The sequence below is a fragment of the Panthera onca genome, chromosome X (assembly GCF_046562875.1).
Source record: "Panthera onca isolate mPanOnc1 chromosome X, mPanOnc1 haplotype 2, whole genome shotgun sequence".
Taxonomy (NCBI): Eukaryota; Metazoa; Chordata; class Mammalia; order Carnivora; family Felidae; genus Panthera; species Panthera onca.
Genome location: NC_138357.1, coordinates 76,047,650 through 76,067,080, shown reverse-complemented (window position 1 = coordinate 76,067,080; position 19,431 = coordinate 76,047,650). Strand labels below are relative to the sequence as shown.

The 19,431-nt window shown below is 36.2% G+C and overlaps 1 protein-coding gene across 7 annotated transcripts in view; it reads left to right on the top strand.

Moving 5' to 3' along the window:
* The window catches only part of HEPH (hephaestin), an 89,858-nt gene that overhangs the window by 39,969 nt on the left and 30,458 nt on the right, over window positions 1-19,431 (top strand). For all 7 annotated transcript variants that reach the window (XM_081793657.1, XM_081793655.1, XM_081793654.1 and 4 more), the window contains 3 exons: window positions 5,224-5,437; window positions 7,293-7,432; window positions 8,244-8,375. In XM_081793657.1, the coding sequence (XP_081649783.1) occupies window positions 5,224-5,437; window positions 7,293-7,432; window positions 8,244-8,375 (486 nt within the window). The remainder of the gene's footprint in view (window positions 1-5,223; window positions 5,438-7,292; window positions 7,433-8,243; window positions 8,376-19,431) is intronic.

Genomic DNA, 19,431 nt, shown 5'->3' with positions numbered 1-19,431 from the left:
TGCTCAACATCACTCATCAACAGGGAAATGCAAATCAAAACCTTGATGACATATCACCTCACATCTGTCAGAATGGCTAAAATTAACAACTCAAGAAACAACAGCTATTGATGAGGATGTGAAGAGAGCAGAACACTCTTGCACCATTGGTGGGAATGCAAACTGGTGCAGCCGCTCTGGAGAATAGTATGGAAGTTACTCAAAACATTAAAAATAGAACAACCCTATGACCAGGAATTGCACTGTTAGGTATTTGCCCAAATTATATAAAAGTACAGATCTGAAGGGTCACATGCACTCCGAAGTTTAGAGCAGCATTATTAACAATAGCCAAACTATGGAGAGAGCCCAAATGTCCATCGACTGATGAATGCATAAAGATGATATAAATATACATGTATATTCTCTAGCTGACTTATTTCACTTAGCATGATACACTCTAGCTCCATACACATTGTTGCAAATAGCAAGATATCACTATTGGTTGAGTAATATTCCACTATATATAATATATAATATTATATATTATATTATTTATTAAAATACATATTATATATGTATTACATATATATGTTATAATACTATATATGGATATATCTTCTTTATTCATCAGTCGGTGGACATTTGAGCTCTCTCCATCATTTAGCTATTATTGACGCTGCTGTAAACATCGGGGTGCATGTGACCCTTCAAATCTGTATTTTTGTATCTTTTGGGCAAATAGTGCAATTGCTGTGTCATAAGGTAGTTCTATTTTTAACTTTTTGAGTAACTTCCATATTGTTTTCCAGAGTGATTGTGCCAGTGCATTCCCACCAATGGTGCAAGAGGGTTTCCCTTTCTCCACACCCTCACCAATATCTGTAGTTTCCTGTGTTGTTAATTTTAGCCATTCTGACAGGTGTGTGGTGTCATCTCATCGTGGTTTTGATTTGTATTTCCCTGATGATGAGTGATGATGAGTGATGTTGAGCATCTTTTCATGTGTCTGTTAGCCATCTGGATGTCTTCTTTGGAAAAATGTATGTTCATGTCTTCTGCCCATTTTTAACTTGATTATTTATTTTGTAGGGTTTTGAATTTGATATGTTATTTATAAGATATTGGCTACTGATCCTTTATCAGACGTCATTTACAAATATCTTCTTCCATTCTGTAGTCTGCCTTTTAGTTTTATTGTTTCCTTTCTTATGTCTTTTTATCTCTCATTTCTTATCCCTCTTCATTTGTTCATTCTTTCCTTCTTTTACTCCCATCTATTTTTATGTATCTTACTTTCTGTCTCTTATTTTTCTTTTTTTTCTTCCATTCTTTTTATCTCTCTTCTTTCTTCTTTTTTCTTTCTCTTTTTTCCTTTCCTTCCCTTTCTTTTCACCTTTTTTCAACTTTTCTTTCTTCCTTTGTTTTCCCCTTCTTTTTTGACTTTCCTTCTTTCCCATTACTCCCCCCTTTTTATTCATGTTTCTTTCTTTCTCTTTTATTTATGTCTTTTCTTTCTCCTTCTTCCTGTTTTCTTCTTTACCCTTTTTCTTTCAATCTGTATGTATCTTTTATTTCTCTATGTCTTCCTCTCTGTTTTTCCTTAATTTTTAGTCTTCACATCTTATTTTCCTTTTATTTTACAATTACATTTTCACAAAACATGATTAATATGTTTTCTTCCACTTACTGGTCTAGATATAGGGATAAGAAGATGAATTAGGCAGATCATAGTTATTGTGAAATGGAAATGATGATACCATTGTCCCAAGAGCTATGGTAATACACAGCAAGCTATAACAAATTCTGTCTGACTTGTAGAATAAAGCTTTCCTAGAGAATCAGGCCTTCAAACTGAGCATTTAAGTATGAGTAAACTGTCACCCAGCAAAGAAAGGGGATGAGTGGTGAAGGGAGCATTATTATAGGCAGCAGGAAGCTTATGATAGTGACTTGGTAGAAGCATCTGCCTGAGAAAGGTTACATAAATTGGTTTTATTCAGTGACGTTCAACTCAAGGCAGTATGCTAAAAAGTGTTTGGAAATGTTTGGAGGTGCTTTTAGTTGTCACAATGACAGGGGATATGGAGGGGGTCATATTATTATTTAGAAAATGGGAGTCAGAGATGCTAAAACTTTATGCAATATGTAGGACAGTCTTAAACAATAAAGAATAATCCCATGCAAAATGTTACTATCAGCCCTGTGAAGGAATACTGAGAAGTAAGGCTTAAGTGATGTAAAGTAGGAGGCTATTGCAAGAGGTGATAAGAGGCTACCAATGGGTGGAAGCAACATGGAAAGAAGGGTTACAGTTAAGGGACATTTGACAGAGAAAATACAGAACTTTTCTGAGGGGCTGAGTAAGAATAAAAGACACCCAAGGTTTCTAGCCTATATATTATACGTTTTGTGGCACCATTAACCAAATGAGCAAATACAGAAACAAGGGCAGAGTAATAAGGTTTGCAGAGATAGTACTCATTTTAAGGCATGTTGAGCTTTACGTTCCTCATGAAATACAGGTGATGTGGATTTCACAGTAGGTAGTTAGGGGTAGAAATGTAAAGTTTGGGGAGAAAATTTGAATGGTCTCATTGTTCATGTCCATAAGCATGTAAAGTGATAGGAAAGAAAACTTAAAGCAGAAATCAACATTTAAGAGCCAAGAAGGAGAAGAGAAGTCAAAGTAAGGAACCAGCAAATAAGTGGTCAAAGAGTTAGGAGGAGGCTCAGATTCCAAGGACAGAGGAGTACTGAAAAAGTGGCTTGGATAACAATGTTCATATGAAAAAAATTTAGATGATGTACCAGTCCAAAGTCACATGACTTCCTAGAATGTCTTCTATTTGTTTCATTCCTTTCAGTGATCATCAGACTTTCTTCTCCACACCAACCTCTGATCTATGACTTTGGGCAGCATATATGTTTATATATGCATTCATCTGCACATACATTTATTTACTCAAGCGTATTTATCACACATTTTCAATGTGTTAACACTGGGGAATAAAGGTGAAAAGACAATGATTCTTATTCTCAGGAAAGATCCAAAATAAACACATCAAAACCTACATAAAACAATAAAATAAATTTAGATTGGGATATATGTCATGAAGGAAATAAAATACAGTGATGTGATAAAATGATAGGAGCATCATTACTTTAGACAGGATGATCAGGAAGACATCTTTGAGAATGTGATATTTAAGCTAACGCCTAAATAATGAGGAGAAAAGAGCTATATAAAGTTTTCTGAGCAGAATATTTCAAACAGAGGGATAAGCAAGTGAAAATGTCCTAAACTGGGAAGAAGCATGGATTTTCAAGGGTCAGAAAGGTCAGTACCATTGGATTGTAGTAAGCTAGGAAAGTGATTGACATTATATCAGGCTGGCAAGATTCATATTATGTAGGGTCTTATAGACTATACTTAGGAGGTTGGATTGCATTCTTAGTATAAAGGAAGCATTTAAAGTATTGGAGCAATGTGTTCTGAATAATATTCGTTAAGGAGAGCCTCGAATCCTATGTGAAGAATGGTTGAAGAAGGAAGGGGAAGAAGCAGAGAAGAAATTTGGAATACTACTGAGGTTTTCCATGTGATAGATGATGGTGGTTTTGACTAGGGGAGTGAGGGTGAAAATGGAAGGGTAATTTTTGAGGAATAGCTGATAAGATTTACTGATGGAATAGATGTGGGACGGTAGGGGACAGAGAAGAGTTGGGGAGTAGTTGTGGAAAGAAAAGAGTAGATTCTTTCAAGAAGTATATAAATGAGTGAAAAACTCTTTCGTAAAGAGAGGAGCACTTAGTCCTTAACCATGTGATTTAGATATAAAATGAGTTAAAAATAGAGAGGCCAAGAATGTAGAGGTCATTGTGGGCCAGAATAGTCATGGAGAGATTTCTAGAAGAAATGAAACATGAGTTGGGTCTTGGAAAATGAGTGAGCTCTCTTAGGTATTTTGGGGAGGGGTGGGTGAGTACATTCTAGGGAGGGAGTAACAACATGAGCGAAAATTCCAAGATAGAAATGAGATATGTGATAAGGGATGTCAGGGACAGCTTTAGTTGGATCACTAGTTGCATTTGGGACTGGATCATAGTCTGGAGCCACCTCATAGAGGCCTTTGAAAGCCAGGAAAAAAGAATTTGTAGTGATGGGATAGGTAGTGGACAGCAAGGGAAGGAATGATGAAAAAAAAATGTTCTAAGAAAGTCATTTTCTCCTGATTAACATTCTATAAGCCTTAATGTTCTTGACGTAGAAAGACTGGAGCTTGATATCAGTTCCAGGCAGCTCTACAACTCTCACATTTAAGCCTGGTATCCAAACCTTTTATTATAAAAACCTAGGTAAGGCCAATCCAAAGCCCTCTGATATAAGCATCCCTATAGCCAAGTTTATTGTTTGTTTGTTTGTTTGTTTGTTTGTTTGTTTTGGGGGATTCTATTTAAGCCCACCTTTATTTCTTTGGTACTTGGTAGAAAATAGAGACACTGGTCAATGAATTGTTTGGAATAATAATTATTACAATTTTATTTTCTTATTTATAACTTTACTTATTAAAATTTACTATGCGTTATGCTAAGAAATGTGTAAACATTATGTTTAATTCTAAAACAGCCCAGTGAAATAAGTAAAATGACTCCCATTGTACCTCTGAAACATACAGAGGCTTAACTTACTTCAAGTTATATAGCTAATAAATGTCAGATAGGGTCACCAACTATCCCACTTTGCTCAGAACTGAGGATTCTTCACAGAGTATGGGACTTTCAGTGCTAAAACTGGGAAAGCCCTGGGTTAACAGAGAAAAGTTGTCCATCCTGGAGGCAGAGTTTAGTTTTAAACCTAAACAATGGTAGTTTTGCAAGCAGAGCTTCTTAACCTCCGTGCTCATTGCTCTCAATACACTTATAATAATCTGTGGGGTGCCTAGATGGCTCAGGTTCTTGGGTTCAAGCCCCATGTCAGGCTCTGAGCCAGGAACCTGTTTTGGATTTTGTGTCTCCCTTTCACTCTCTCTGCCCCTCCCCTGCTTGTTCTCTCTCTGTCTCCCCTCTCTCTATCAAAAATAAATAAACTTTAAAAATAATAATAATATTTTATCCAATGCATAAAAGAACCTTATTTGAAACTACACACTCTCTGCAGTATTCCTAGAGAGAGGCAGGGAATCCCCCAGGCGCTATGCAGGGATATTCAGATTCAGGTTTTGCTCTCTGTTCTTTCTTTAGGGATATTTGAGATTTACTGCCAGGCAGGCAGCCATAGAGAATCAGGGATGAAGGCAATCTATAATGTCTCCCAGTGTCCTGGCCACCAACCTGACTATCATCATCGATACCAGGCTGCAAGAATCTACTACATCATGGCAGAAGAGGTGGAGTGGGACTATTGCCCTGACAGGAGCTGGGAACTGGAATGGCACAACCAGTCTGAGAAGGACAGGTAAGACTTCAGAAAATAAGATATCACACTTTCAGAGACTCTGCATCATTTTACCAATAAGGAGGATACTGAAATTCTGAGAAGAGGACTTATCTAAGGTCACATAATAAGATACCAGGAAATCTGGAAATGGTGGTGGAATGCAGATAAGCTGGAACTCAGCACTTCTTCTATGTTGCAATGCTGTAGGTCCGAAGTAAAAGATCTTATCCACACCTTCATGCTCTTAATCTTTGTCTCTTTTCTTCTGGTAGCTAGTAGTACCTATACCAGAAGTTAAATTTTGTAGAGGTATCACTCAAAAGACTAGACACCCCAAGCTTACCCATCACTTGACAAAATGCCATTAAGCTACAGGCTAAGCTGTATAGCAGAAAAAGCTCAACATAGAGTGCCTTACGTGAGTTATAATTTTATTTCCTGCTCACATACTAGTATAAATATGAACATACCAGAACCAGTAGTTAAACTAATCACTCGTAATACATTCTTTCATCTCTGTAACTAAGATGCCGATTTTTGTTGTAGAGATTCCCAGCTATCACAAAAGGAGAAAGCAGTCCAAGGCAAGCATCACTGTCTATAAGACAATGACCTAAAAGTTGTAGACATCACTTTCTCTCATAATCCATTATCAAGAACTTATTAATGTGGCCATACCTAGCTGCAAGAAAGTTTGGGACTTGGAGGTGGTAGATGGTTGGACAAAATGAATGAAGGGGAGGGTGATGTACAAGCTTCCAGTTAAGGAATAAGTAAGTTATGGAATAAAAAGCACAGCATGTGAAATATTGTCAATGATTTTGTAATAAAGATGTATTGGGACAGACAGTAACTACACTTGTGGTAAACAGCACAAATATATACATTTATCAAATCACTAAGTTGTACACATGAAGCTAATGTAACATGGTGTGTCAACTATAGTAAAAATAAATAAATAAAGCCTGGAAAATATAATCTATGGTTAGGTGGCCATGTGCTCAGCTCAATCTAGGTGATTCTATCATTACAAGGAAGCAGAGGAGAACAGAAACTGAAATACAGTTTATCAATTTCCACTACAATTTTGGTGCTCTCACAACAATTTAGCAATTCTTGCCTTTTATGTTGGTTGTTGATTGTTGACATTTCCTTGCTAAGTTGTTCTGAAACCTAGAAAAAGTGAATTTTCTTCCTTGGGCCTTAGTTTACTCACCTTTAAAGTGACGTGATACAGTTAAAAGAAATTGACTAGAAAGAGATAAGGAGGAAGCGGCAAACTTGAATCCAAGTGCATGATCCCTTGATACCTTCTGGCTGACAGTATAAATGAAGATAAGTTCTGTCACCTCTGGACCACTGATTACACCTCTACCTATCTCATTATCTTATTGTAAATGTCAAATGATAAAATGAATAATAAGGTATTTGTAAACCAGAAAGCATCCCTTAAGGAGGAATCTGTAAAATTCCATTTCCTCCTTACCTCTTCCCATTCCTTACTCTCCAGCAGCAGCAGCAGCAGCAAAAGTTAGTACTCTCCTTGCACCTTGTACCTTGTCCTTTTGTCAAACTGATTCCATCTGAGAAATCACTAAGACTGGAGTTAAGCCCAGGGCTTCTGATTCTTATTCCAGTGTTCTGGCCATATTAATTGTACTAAAAATTCCTATCTGGATTATGGCAAACAAGAAAACATTAATATATACTTAAATCTGCTATCTTTACTGCAGTTATACGACCAATATGGTGGGAAATCTGACATTAGAAGGATTCTATTTGTGATATGACGTTGGGTCTGACTTAGCTTTCTCATAAGTGAAATTAAGGAGTCGAAGTCCAGGTGATGATACCATTCTTTGGATTCCACTAGTTATGGTCACATTTTCCTGAGCAACCAGGATGGACTCCTGGGTTCCATATACAAGAAAGCTGTATTCAGAGAATACACGGATGGTACATTCAAGATCCCTCGGCCAAGGACTGGACCAGAGGAACACTTGGGAATATTAGGTGAGTTCTTCCTTGTGTTAGAAGTTTATGCTGATCCTAAGGATGCCATGCCATATAAGGACTTTTTTTTTCTTCCAATTAGTTTTTCCCTATTATATAATGGAACAATAGTCATATATTTTTTTTAAAAATCAACCATAAAAATAAGCAATCAAAGGGAGGATTTATTAATTTTGCTGTAACATGAACCATATTTTTCCAGCAATCTCTCTAGGGATGTTTGATAGTGATAGATTTTTTAAATATACTAATGATAGGGGAACTTAGTAACATGAAAGAATAGGAAAAGCACTGTACAGGGAATCAGTATTACCCTTGAACCCAGTTTAATTATTCATACAATTTATTCACTTTTTATGGGCCAATGAGTTTCCTCATTCTTGTCCTCACAGAGAAGAAACCCATTGGCCCTTACAGAGACCCCAACATTTTTTTACTCTGTGCTAAACTCCTTACTGACAATGATTCCACAGAGCCCTGATTACCTAGATCCTTGGGATATTATAGATAATAGATAGATAGACAGATAGATTAGATACATACATACATACATACATACATACATTTGGGGTGGTAAAATAAGGATAATTGGAGCCACAATTTTCTTGTTGAAGTATCCTCATCCTGTAAGTAGCAGTATCAGTTAAAGGGCTTCTGGATTAAAAAAAAATGGAACTGGTCATGATTTTCAGTCTAATGACTGAAAACCTTAATTCTAGAGAGCTCCTCTGTGTGTCCTTTCTTTAATTCCTTTAGTACCTTTGTTCCAACACTCCACTAATGAGACTTTTCCTTCTTTTGCATATTTTAGGTCCACTTCTCAGAGGGGAGGTTGGTGATATTCTAACTGTGGTGTTCAAGAATAATGCCAGCCGCCCCTACTCTGTGCATGCTCATGGAGTGGTAGAATCTAGCACTGGTTGGCCACTGGCTGCTGATCCTGGTGAGTTGAAACACTTAGCTGAAGGGATAAAAGATGTGTAGCACCTCTGCTTCAGCCCTCTGACTTGTTTCTTTTTTTTTTTAATTTCTCTTTGAGAACTTAAAATATAATATTAACCAGGATAAAGTCACAGCCTGAGTTTGTCTCTATGAAACACTCATTTTCAATTTCAGAATAGGGTACTTAGTTTCACCAAAGAAATGCCTAATATTGATCACACATGGAGCCTTATACTGGCCTTAACCCTGGATACATATTGAGTTTCTCACCCTCTCTAGATCTGAAGTTAACCTTGGCTATAATGTGAGCTTCTAAACATGACTAGAGAGCGACATGTGCCATACCAAAAACTGATCATTAATCTCAGTCATAGATAAGGTTCTTGTCATCTTATTACAGGCTAAGTTATAATCCCATTCATATACTAAGTTTCTAATATTAAAATGTAGGGTGATCATAATCTTGACCACATTATCTTCCATTCATTTATTCATTGAGTAAATGCTTTCAGGCAGCCTAGTTGGTGCAGAAACAATTTTAGAAGTTATGGATGCAGTAGGAAATAATACTTGCTCCTACCTTTACAAAACAGGCAATTATTATAGACAGACAAATAAACTGGTAATTATAATTCTATGTTTTATGTGTTAATAAGAGTTCTTAAAGCATGCTGGAGAGGTATAGAAAAGGCTACCTAGGGAGGGGGACTAAGATGGCAGGGTAGAAGGAGGACTAAAATCTCCTCTCATCCCTTGAAAAAAAAAACTAGATAATTATCATATTATTCTGAACACACAAGTGATCAATCTGAGGATGAACATAACAAACTGCACAATAGAGGGAGAAAAGAGGCCACATTGAAGAAGGTAGGAAGTGTGAAGACACAGTTTGGGGGAGCAACAGATTGCAGTTGCTTCAGAGGGGAGCAAGCCCTGGTTTCAGGGAAAGGAACACAAGAGTGGAGCACATAGGATAACACACAAGGAGAACATTTCCCAAGGCCACTGGTTGGGAAAATTAGAGGGGCTGGTTTTTGTGAGTTCTTGTAACCAGCGGTGCTTGAAGACTGGGGTTTTAAAGGTCATTAGACACCTAAGTCATGCATGGGGGGAGACTGTTCACTCTTCTTGGAGTGCATCTGTGAGAGGTGGTGTTCACAGAGATGCCTCTCTGGGTACAAAAGAGCTTGCAGGTGCCATATACTTCCTCCACTCCTCAGTATATGAGCAGAGCCCAAAACTGGCTGCCTAGCCTGCTTGCTCCAAGTTCCATGCCCCTGTGCTCTGGTGAAACTGATCTTCTTGGATTAAACTACACCAGTACCAGCATGGTAAGACCCTCCTAAAACCAGCAAGGGCCCTGGCATACAACACATTCCTAAAGTTTGGAACTTTAAAGGTCAGCAGGCTTGGTTGGAATAGAGCCTAGAGGGCACTGAGCTACTACTGTAGAGAAGGAAGGAAAACAACTCAGACATGGATAGCATGAAAATGGCCATCTGAAAAATACCTGAGATGCACAGGGGGGAGATTATTCACTATTCTGGGAGTACTTCCCTGAGAATATCAAGCCTGAAGACCACTCTTCATGGACAAAGGAGATGGCCAGCACCATTTGCCTCCCCACCCTTCAGTGTAAGCACAGAATCACCTTCAGTAAACAGCACAGTGCTGACAGTGCCTGGCTAACCTACTTACACCAAGTCCCACAACCTGCGCTCTGCCAGAACTGCCTTTCTCAGTCAAGTTTGCCTCAATCTGGGACCTTTCCCCAGAAGACCAGCAGAAAACACCATGCACACTATGTCTCTGGACCAGAGGGTTCTACAACATTTCAGTTCTAGTGGAAGTAACATCAGTTCTCATTTAACAAGCAGACCAGTACACACCTAGTTAAAACTCAGCACACTCTGGCCAAGGTCCAAACCCTGCCCAATTCAGGGAAGGAGAGCTTCTGCTGAGGATTGGCCTGAAGGATAGAGCAGCCAAAACACAGCAGCAGTGTGCACGCAGCACACACCAAGGACACTCCCTAAAGTTCCAGGATCTGGACAGTATATGGCCGCTTCTTCATAAAGCCATTACTCTCAGTAATAGAAAACATAGCAGGCTTATCTAACACAGAGAAGAAGACAGCAACTTAGACAAAATGCCAAGATGGGGTAATTCATCCCAAATGAAACAAAAAGATAAGGTCACAGCCAGAAATCTAATTGAGACAGATGTAAATAATATGCCTAATGGAAAATTTAAAGCATCAATCACAAGGATAATTCTGGACTTGGTAAAAGAATGGAAGGCTTCAGGGACGCTGTTAAAGCAGAGATATAAGAGTTACAAATCTGTCAGAAATTGAAAGCACAATAACAGATTCAAAACAGACTAAGAGTAATGAACACAAGGATGGAAAATGCAGAGAAATGAATACATATAGAAGCTAATAATGAAGCTGAACAAAAGAAAGAATTACATAACACAAGAATAGACTTCGTGAACTCAGTGACAACATCAGACATAATAACATTTGTATCATAGGAGTCCCAGAAGAAGAAGAGTGAGAAAAGAGGGCAGAATTTTTATTTGAGCAAATAATAGAAGAAAACTTTCTGAATCTGAAGGAGGAAACAAACATCCAAATCCAGGAAGCACAGAGAACTCCATCAAAATCAACAAAAGCAGGAAAACACCAAAATACATTGTAATTAAATTTGTAAAATATTAGCTATACAAAAAAAAATCCTAAAAGGACCAAGACAAAATAAGTCCCTAACTTACAAGAGAAGACCCTAAGGTTAGCTGCATATAACTCAAAAGAAATTTGGCAAGATAAAAGGGCATGATATATTCAAAGTGATGAATGGGAAAAATATGCAGCCAAGAATAGTCTATATAGTGACGCTGTCATTTAGAATAGAAGGAGAGATAAAAAGTTTCCTGGACAAACAAAAACTAAAGGAGTTCTTGACCACGAAACCAGCCATGGAAGAAATATTAAAGAGGACTCTTTGAATGAGAAGGAAAGATCAAAAGTGACAAAGAAATAAGGATCAGAGAAAATCCCCAGAAACAATGACAAAACAAGTAGAAAAAAAACAAAAACTAAAGGAGTTTTTGACCACTAAACAAGCCATGCAAGAAATATTAAAGGGGACTCTTTGAATGGGAAGGAAAGATCAAAAGTGACAAAGAAATAAGGATCAGAGAAAATCCCCAGAAACAATGACAAAACAAGTAGAAAAACGGCAATAAAAACAAACCTATCAATAATTACTCTGAATGTGGCACCTGGGTGGCTCAATTGGTTGAGTATCCAACTTTTGATTTCAGCTCAGGTCCTTATCTCATGGTTCATGAGATCAAGGCCCACACCAGCCTCCATGCTCATGGTGAGGAGGCTTCTCAGAAGTGCGACCAATTTCTGTATATTGATTTTATATCTTGCTACATTGCTTAATTACTGTTATCAGCTCTAACAGTTTTTTGGTGGAGTCTTTCAGGTTTTCCATGTAGAATATCATGTCATCTGTGAAGAGTGAAAGTTTGACTTCTTCTTTGACAATTTGGGTGTTTTTTATTTCTTTTGTTATCTTATTGCTGATGCTAGGACTTCCAACACTATGTTGAACAACAGTGGTGGGAGTGGATATCCCTGTTGTGTTCCTGAAAAACTGAGAGATTTCCCCATTAAGGATGATATTAGCTGTGGGCCTTTCATATATGGCTTTTATGATGTTAATGCATGTTCCTTCTATCATGACTTTCATGAGGGTTTTTATCAAGAAAGGATGATGTATTTTGTCAAATGCTTTTCCTGCATCTGTTGAAAGAATCATATGGTTTTTATCCTCTCTTTTATAATGTGGTGTATCACAATGATTCATTTGTGGATATTGAATCAGCCCTGCAGCCCAGGAATGAATCCCACTTGATCACGGTGAATAATTTTTTTTTAATGTACTGTTGAATTTTGTAGTATCTTGTTGAGAAATTTTATATCCATGTTCATCAGGGATATTGACCTGTAATTATTTTTAGTGGGGTCTTTGTTTGGCTTGGAAATCAAGGAAATGCTAGCTTCATAGAATGAGCCTGGAAGATTTCCTTCCATTTTTTTGGAATAGTTTGAGAAGTACTGGTATTAATTCTGCCTTAAATGTCTGGTGGAATTCGCCTGGGAAGTCCCAGCTTTCTTATTTTTCAGGAGATTTTTGATACCCAATTCAATTTATTTGATGGATATGGGTCTCCTCAAATTTTATATTTCTTCCTATTTGAGTTTTGAAAGTGTGTGAGTGTCTAGGAATTTGTCCATTTCCCCCCTGATTGTCCAGGTTGTTGGCAAGTGATTTTTCATAGTATTCCATATATTTTTTTTTTTTGTATTTCTGTGCTGTTGGTTGTGATCTCTCCTGTTTTATTTGTGATTTTATCTATTTTGGTCCTGTCTCTTTTCTTTTGAGAAGTCTAGCTATGCGTTTATCAATTTTGTTTATTCTTTCAAAAAACCAGATCTTGATCTGTTCTGTTTTTTTTTTAATCTATGTTATTTATTTCTGCTGTAGTCTTTATTATTTCTCTTCTTCTCCTAGCTTTGGGATTTATTTGATGTTACCTTTTTAACTCCTTTAGGTGTAAGGTAAGTTGTGTATTTGGGACGTTTCTTTCTTCTTGAGATAGGCCTGGATTGCACTGTATTTTCCTCTTAGGACTGTGTTTGCTGCACCCTAAAGGGTTGGACTGTTGTGTTTTCATTTTCATTTGCTTCCATATATTTTTTAATTTCTTCTTTAATTTCCTGGTTGACCCAGTCATTCTTTAATGGGATGTTCTTTAACCTCAGTGTATTTGAGGACTTTCCACATTTTTTCTTGTGGTTGATTTCAAGTTTCATAGTGATCTGAAAATATGTGTGGGATGATCTCAGTCTTTTTAATACTTGTAAATGGCTGTTTTATGACCCAGTATATGATCTATTTTGGTGAATGTTCCATGTGCACTTGAGAAGAATGTGTATTCTGCTGCTTGAGGATGAAAAGTTCTCAACATATCTTTTAAGTCCATCTGGTCCAATGTGTCATTCAGAGTCATTGTTTCTTTATTGATTTTCTACCTAGATGTAAGTGGAGTATTAAAGATATTAAATATAAAATTATTAAATTAAAATTATGGTTTTATTTTATATACATTTTTATGTTTGTGATTAATTGATTTCTATATTTGGGTGTTTCACATTGGGGGCATAAATATTTATAATTGTTAGCTCTTCTTGATGGATAGATCCCTTACTTATGATATAATGTCCTTCTACATCTCTTGTTACAGTCTTTGTTTTTAAATCTAGTTTTTCAGATATAAGTATGGCTACTGCAGCTGTCTTTTGATATCCAGTAGCATGATAGATCATTCTCCATCCCCTCACTTTCAATCTGCAGGTGTCCTCCATTCGAAAACTAGTCTCTTATAGTCAGAATATAAATGAATCTTGTATTTTATCCATTCTGAAGTCCTATGTCTTTTGATTCAGGAATTTAGTCCATTTACATTTAGAATGATTATTGAAATATATAAATTCGGTGTCATTGTATTGTCTATAGGTTTTGTGCTTGTGGTGATGTTTCTGGTCCTTTGTAGTCTTTCCACTCACAGAGTCTCCCTTAGGATCTCTTTCAGTGTTGGTTTAGTGGTCATGAACTCCTTTAGGTTTTGTTCATATTGGAAAGCCTTTATCTCTCCTTCTATTCTAAATGACAGTCCGGCTGGATAAAGGATTCTTCACTGCATATTTTTCCTATTCAACACATTGAATATTTCCTTCCACTCCCTTCTGTCTTGTCAAGTTTCAGTGGACAGGTCTGCTAGTACCCTTATATGTCTACCCTTATAAGTTAAGGTCTGTTTGTCCCTATCTGCTTTCAGAATTCTCTCTTTACCTTTGTATTTTGCCAGTGTCATTATGATATGTTGTGGTGTTGACCTGTTTGTGTTGATTTTGAAGGGAGTTCTCTGTGTCTCTTGGACTTGGATGTCTGTTTCCTTTCCCAGATTAGGGAACTTCTCAGCTATAATTTGTTCAAATAAGCCTTCTGACCTTTTTTCTCACTTTTCTCCCAGAACTCCTATGATATGGATATTAATTAATTTCATGGACTCACTTAGCTCTCTAATTATCCTCTCGTAATCTAGTAATTTCCTTTCCTTATTTTCAGCTTCATCATTTTCCATAATTGTATCTTCCATTTCACATATTCTCTCCTCTGCTTATTCCATCTTCACTGTCACTGTATTAGTTTATTTTTCATCTCACTTATAGCATTTCTTAATTCACCTTGACTATTTCTTAGGTCTTTGATTTTTGCGGCAAGAGATTCTCTGTTGTCTTATAATATTTTTTCAAACCAAGCTATTAGTCTTATGTCTATTATTCTAAATTTTTGTTCAGATATATTATTTACATCTGTTTTGAGCAATTCTCTGGCTGTTATTTCTTCTTGATTTTTTTTTTGAGGAGAATTCTTCCTTTTCATCATTTATGGTAGGTTTATGTCTTTTACATGTTTTAATAGCCTGTTATATGTCCTGCACCTGCAAGTACTACTATATTAAAAAAGGGCCATACACTCTACAGGGCCTGGCACTTCAGGGAGAGTTTTTGGAGTGTTTTGCATGCACTCTTATTGCCTTTTGGCTGCTCTATCTTACTGGTCAGTCATCTACAAAGCTTTTTCTTGCTTGTAGTGGTGGAGTGTTTGGACCTTCACCCAGGTGTGGTCTGATTTGTTTATTGAAGTAATCCGTTGCATGGGGAAATGCAGACAAGGTGGCTTACTCAGCATAACCCAGGTGAGCACTCCTACTCTAACCCCAACTGGGGTGCAGGAGCAACTCCTGTACAATTAGCCCAAAGGGTAGTCCTCAGATGCAGAGTCATGAGGTACCTCCTTGGGATTCTCTCTCTCTCCCTCTCTCTGCCCCTCCCCCACTTGTTCTCTCTCTCTCTCTCTCTCTCTCTCTCTCTCTCTCTCTCAAGTTAAATTAATAAATAAATACTCTGAATAAATGGACTAAATGCTCCAAAGACATAGGGTGTCAAAATAGAAAAAAAAAGACCATCTTCCTACAAGAGACTAATTTTAGACCTAAAGAACCACAGATTGATAAGGAGGGGATATAGAAACATTCATTATGTTAGTGGATATCAAAAGAAACCTGAAGGAGCATTATTTATATCAGAACCTAGACATTAAAACAAAGACTGTCACAAGAGAAGGGCACTGTATCATAATAAAGGAGATTATCCAACAAGATATAACTACTGTAAATATTTATGCCTGCAACTTCTGACACCAAAACATACAAAACAATTTAAACCAAACATAAAGGAATTCATTTATAATAATACAATAATACTAGTGGATTTTAACACCCCACTTACATTAATGGAGAAATCATCTAAACAGAAAATCAACTAGAAAAGAATGGCCTTGAATGACATGCTGGACCAGATGTATTTAACAGATATATTCAGAATATTTCCTCATAAAACAGCAGAATACACATTCTTCTTTAGTACAGATGGGACGTTCTCCAGAGTAGAACACATATTGGGCCAGAAATCATGCATCAACAAGTAGAAAAATATTGAGACCATATCATACAAATTCTCTTATCACAATTTTATGAAACTTGAAGTCAGTCACAAGAAAAAATTTGGAAAGACCACAAATATATGGAGGTTAAACAACATGCTATTAAGCAATAAATGGGTCAACCAGGAAATCAAAAAATAAATAAAAAATATACATAGAAATAAGTGAAAATGAAAACATGACAGCCCAAAATCTTTGTGATGAAGCAAAAGCTATCGCAAAAGGGAAGTATAAAACAGTAGAAGAAAGAAAAAAATCTCAAATAAACAATCTAAACTTACACCTAAAGGAGCTCGAAAAAGAACAACAAATAAAGTCTAAAACTAGCAGAACAATTAAAATAAATATTAGAGTAAAAATAAATCACATAACATTTAAAATAAAAAGAAAAAAACAGAACAGGCAAATGAAGCAAGGTGCTGCTTCTTTGAAAAGATTGATACAATTTATAAAGCTTTAGACACACATACCAAAAAGAGAAAATACACAGATAAATGAAATTACAACTAAGAGAGAGGAGAAAAACAACCAACACCAGAGAAATAGAATTATAAGAGAATATTATGAAAGACTATATGCCAAAAAATTTGACAACCTAGAAGAAATGGATAAACTCCTAGAAACATATGAACTAACAAAACTGAAACAGACAGAAATGAAAACTCAAAGAGCAGAATAATCAGGGAATAAATTGAACCAGGAATGAAAAATCTTCAGAGCCACATAGTTTCACAGGTGAATTATATCAAACATTTTAAAGAAGAGTTAATACCTATTCTTTGCAAACTATTCCAAAAAACAGAAATGCAAGGAAACTTCCAAATTCATTCTATGAAACAAGCATTACCCTGATACAAAAACTAGATAATACTCCACTACAAAAAGAGCATAGACAAATAATCCTGATGAAAACAAATGAAAAATAAATAAATAAAATTCTAACAAACCAAATCCAAAAGTGCATTAAAAGAAATATTCAGGGGTGCCTGGGTGGCTCAGTCAGTTGAGTGTCCGACTTCAGCTAAGGTCATGATCCTACAGTTTGTGGTTTCGTGCCCTGCATTGGGCATTGTGCTGCAGACAACTATGAGCCTGGAGCCTGCTTCAGATTCTGTGTCCCCCTTTCTCTCTACCCCTCCCCTACTCGCACTGTCTCAAAAAGAAAGAACATTAAAAATTTTTTTTAAAGAAACATTCACCATGATCAACTTGGATTTATTCTTGGGATTCAAGTGTGGCTCAGTATTTGAAAATCAATCAATTTGATACACCACATTAATAAAAAAAGATAAGAAACATATGATCCTCTCAATAGATATAGAAAATGCATTTGAAAAGTACAACATTCATTCATGATAAAAACCCTCAACAAAGTAGGGTTAGAGGGAACATACCTCAACATACTAAAGGCCTTGTACAAAACAAAACACAGCTAATATCATCCTCAAGGAGTAAAAACTGAGAGCTTTTCCTCTATGGTCAGGAACAAGCATAGTGATGTGCACTCTCACCACTGTTATTTAAGATAGTAATGGAAGTCTTAGACTCAGCAATCAGACAATAAAAAGAAATAAAAGGAATCCAAATTGGCAAGGAATAAGTACAACTTTCAGTAATTGTAGATGACAAGATAGTCAATACAGAAAACTTGAAAGACTTCACCAAAAAGTTACTATAACTGATACACAAATTCATTAAAATCACAGGGTATAAAATCAGTGTACAGAAATCTGTTGCACTCGGTACACTGATAATGAAGCAGCACAAAGAAATCAAGGAATTAGTCCCATTTCCAAATACACCAAAAAGATGTGTAGGAATAAACCTAAGAAAAGAAGTGAGAGATCTGTAGTCTTAAAAATATAAAATATTGATGGAAGAAATTGAAGATGACAAAAAGAAATGGAAAAACATTCCATGCTCATGAATTGGAGGAACAAATATTGTTAAATGTAGATACTAACCACAGCAATCTACACATTTAATGCAATCTCTATAAAAATACTACCAGCATTATCCACAAAGCTAGAACAAACAATCCTAAAATTTATATGGAACTACAAAATACCCCCAAAACAGCCAAACTTATCAAAGAAAAGCAAAGTTGGAATCATCACAATTCTTGACTTCAAGTTACACTACAAAGCTGAATTTATCAAAATAGTATGTTATTGGCACAAAAAAACAGATACATAGATCAATGGAACACAACAGAAAATCGAGAAATGGACCCACAACTATGTGGTCTATTAATATTTGGCAAAGAAAGACTATCCAATGGACAAAATGCAGTCTCTTCAAGAAATTATGTTGGGAAAACTGGACAGCAAAGAATGTCATAAACATAAGCAAAGAATGAAACTGTACCACTTTCTTGCACTATACACAAAAATAAATTCAAAAGTGATTAAAGACCTAAATGTGAGACAAAACGCTAGAGAAGAACACAGGCAGCAGTCTCCTTGACATCGTCCATAGTAGCTTCTTCCTAGATATGTCTCTGGAAATAAAACAATCAAAAGCAAAAATAAACTATTGAGACTTCATCAAAATAAAAAGCTTCACAGTGAAGAAAACAAACTAAAAGTCAACATGCAGAATGGGACAAGGTATTTGCAAATGACATATATGATAAATGGTTTGTGTCCAAAATATATAAAGAACTTATCAGACTCAACAACAAAAAAGCAGATAATCCACTTTGAAAATGGGCAGAAGACATGAAAAGAAATTTTATCAAAATATACAGGTTGATAACAGACACATGAAAAAATGCTCAACCTCACTCATCATCAGAGAAATACAAACCAAAACTCCAATGAGCTATCACCTCAAACCAGTCAGAATGGCTAAAATTAACAACACAAGAAATAACAGGTGTTGGTGAAGATGTGGTGGAAGAGGAACTCTGTTACACTGTTGGTGGGAATACAAACTAGTGCAGCCACTCTGGAAAACAGTATTGAGGTTCCTCCAAAAAAAGTGGAAAATAGAACTGTCCTATGATCCAGAAATTTCACTACTAGGTATTTACCCAAAGATTACAAAAATACTAATTTGAAAGGATACAGGCACCTGGATGTATATAGTAGCATTATCAACAGTAGCCAAATTATGGAAAGAGCATAAATGTTCATTGACAAATGAATGGGTAAAGAACATATTGTGGGTGGGTGCATGTGTGTGTGTGTGTGTGTGTGTGTGTGTGTGTGTGTGTCAAATGAATATAATATATAATGAATATTACTCAGCTATAAAAATAATGAAATCTTGTCATTTACAACAATGTGGATGGAGCTAAAAGACATTATGCTATGTGAAATAAATCAGTCAGAGAAAGACAAATACCATGTGATTTCACTCATATGGAGAACTTAAGAAGCTAAACAAATAGATATATGGGGAAAAAGA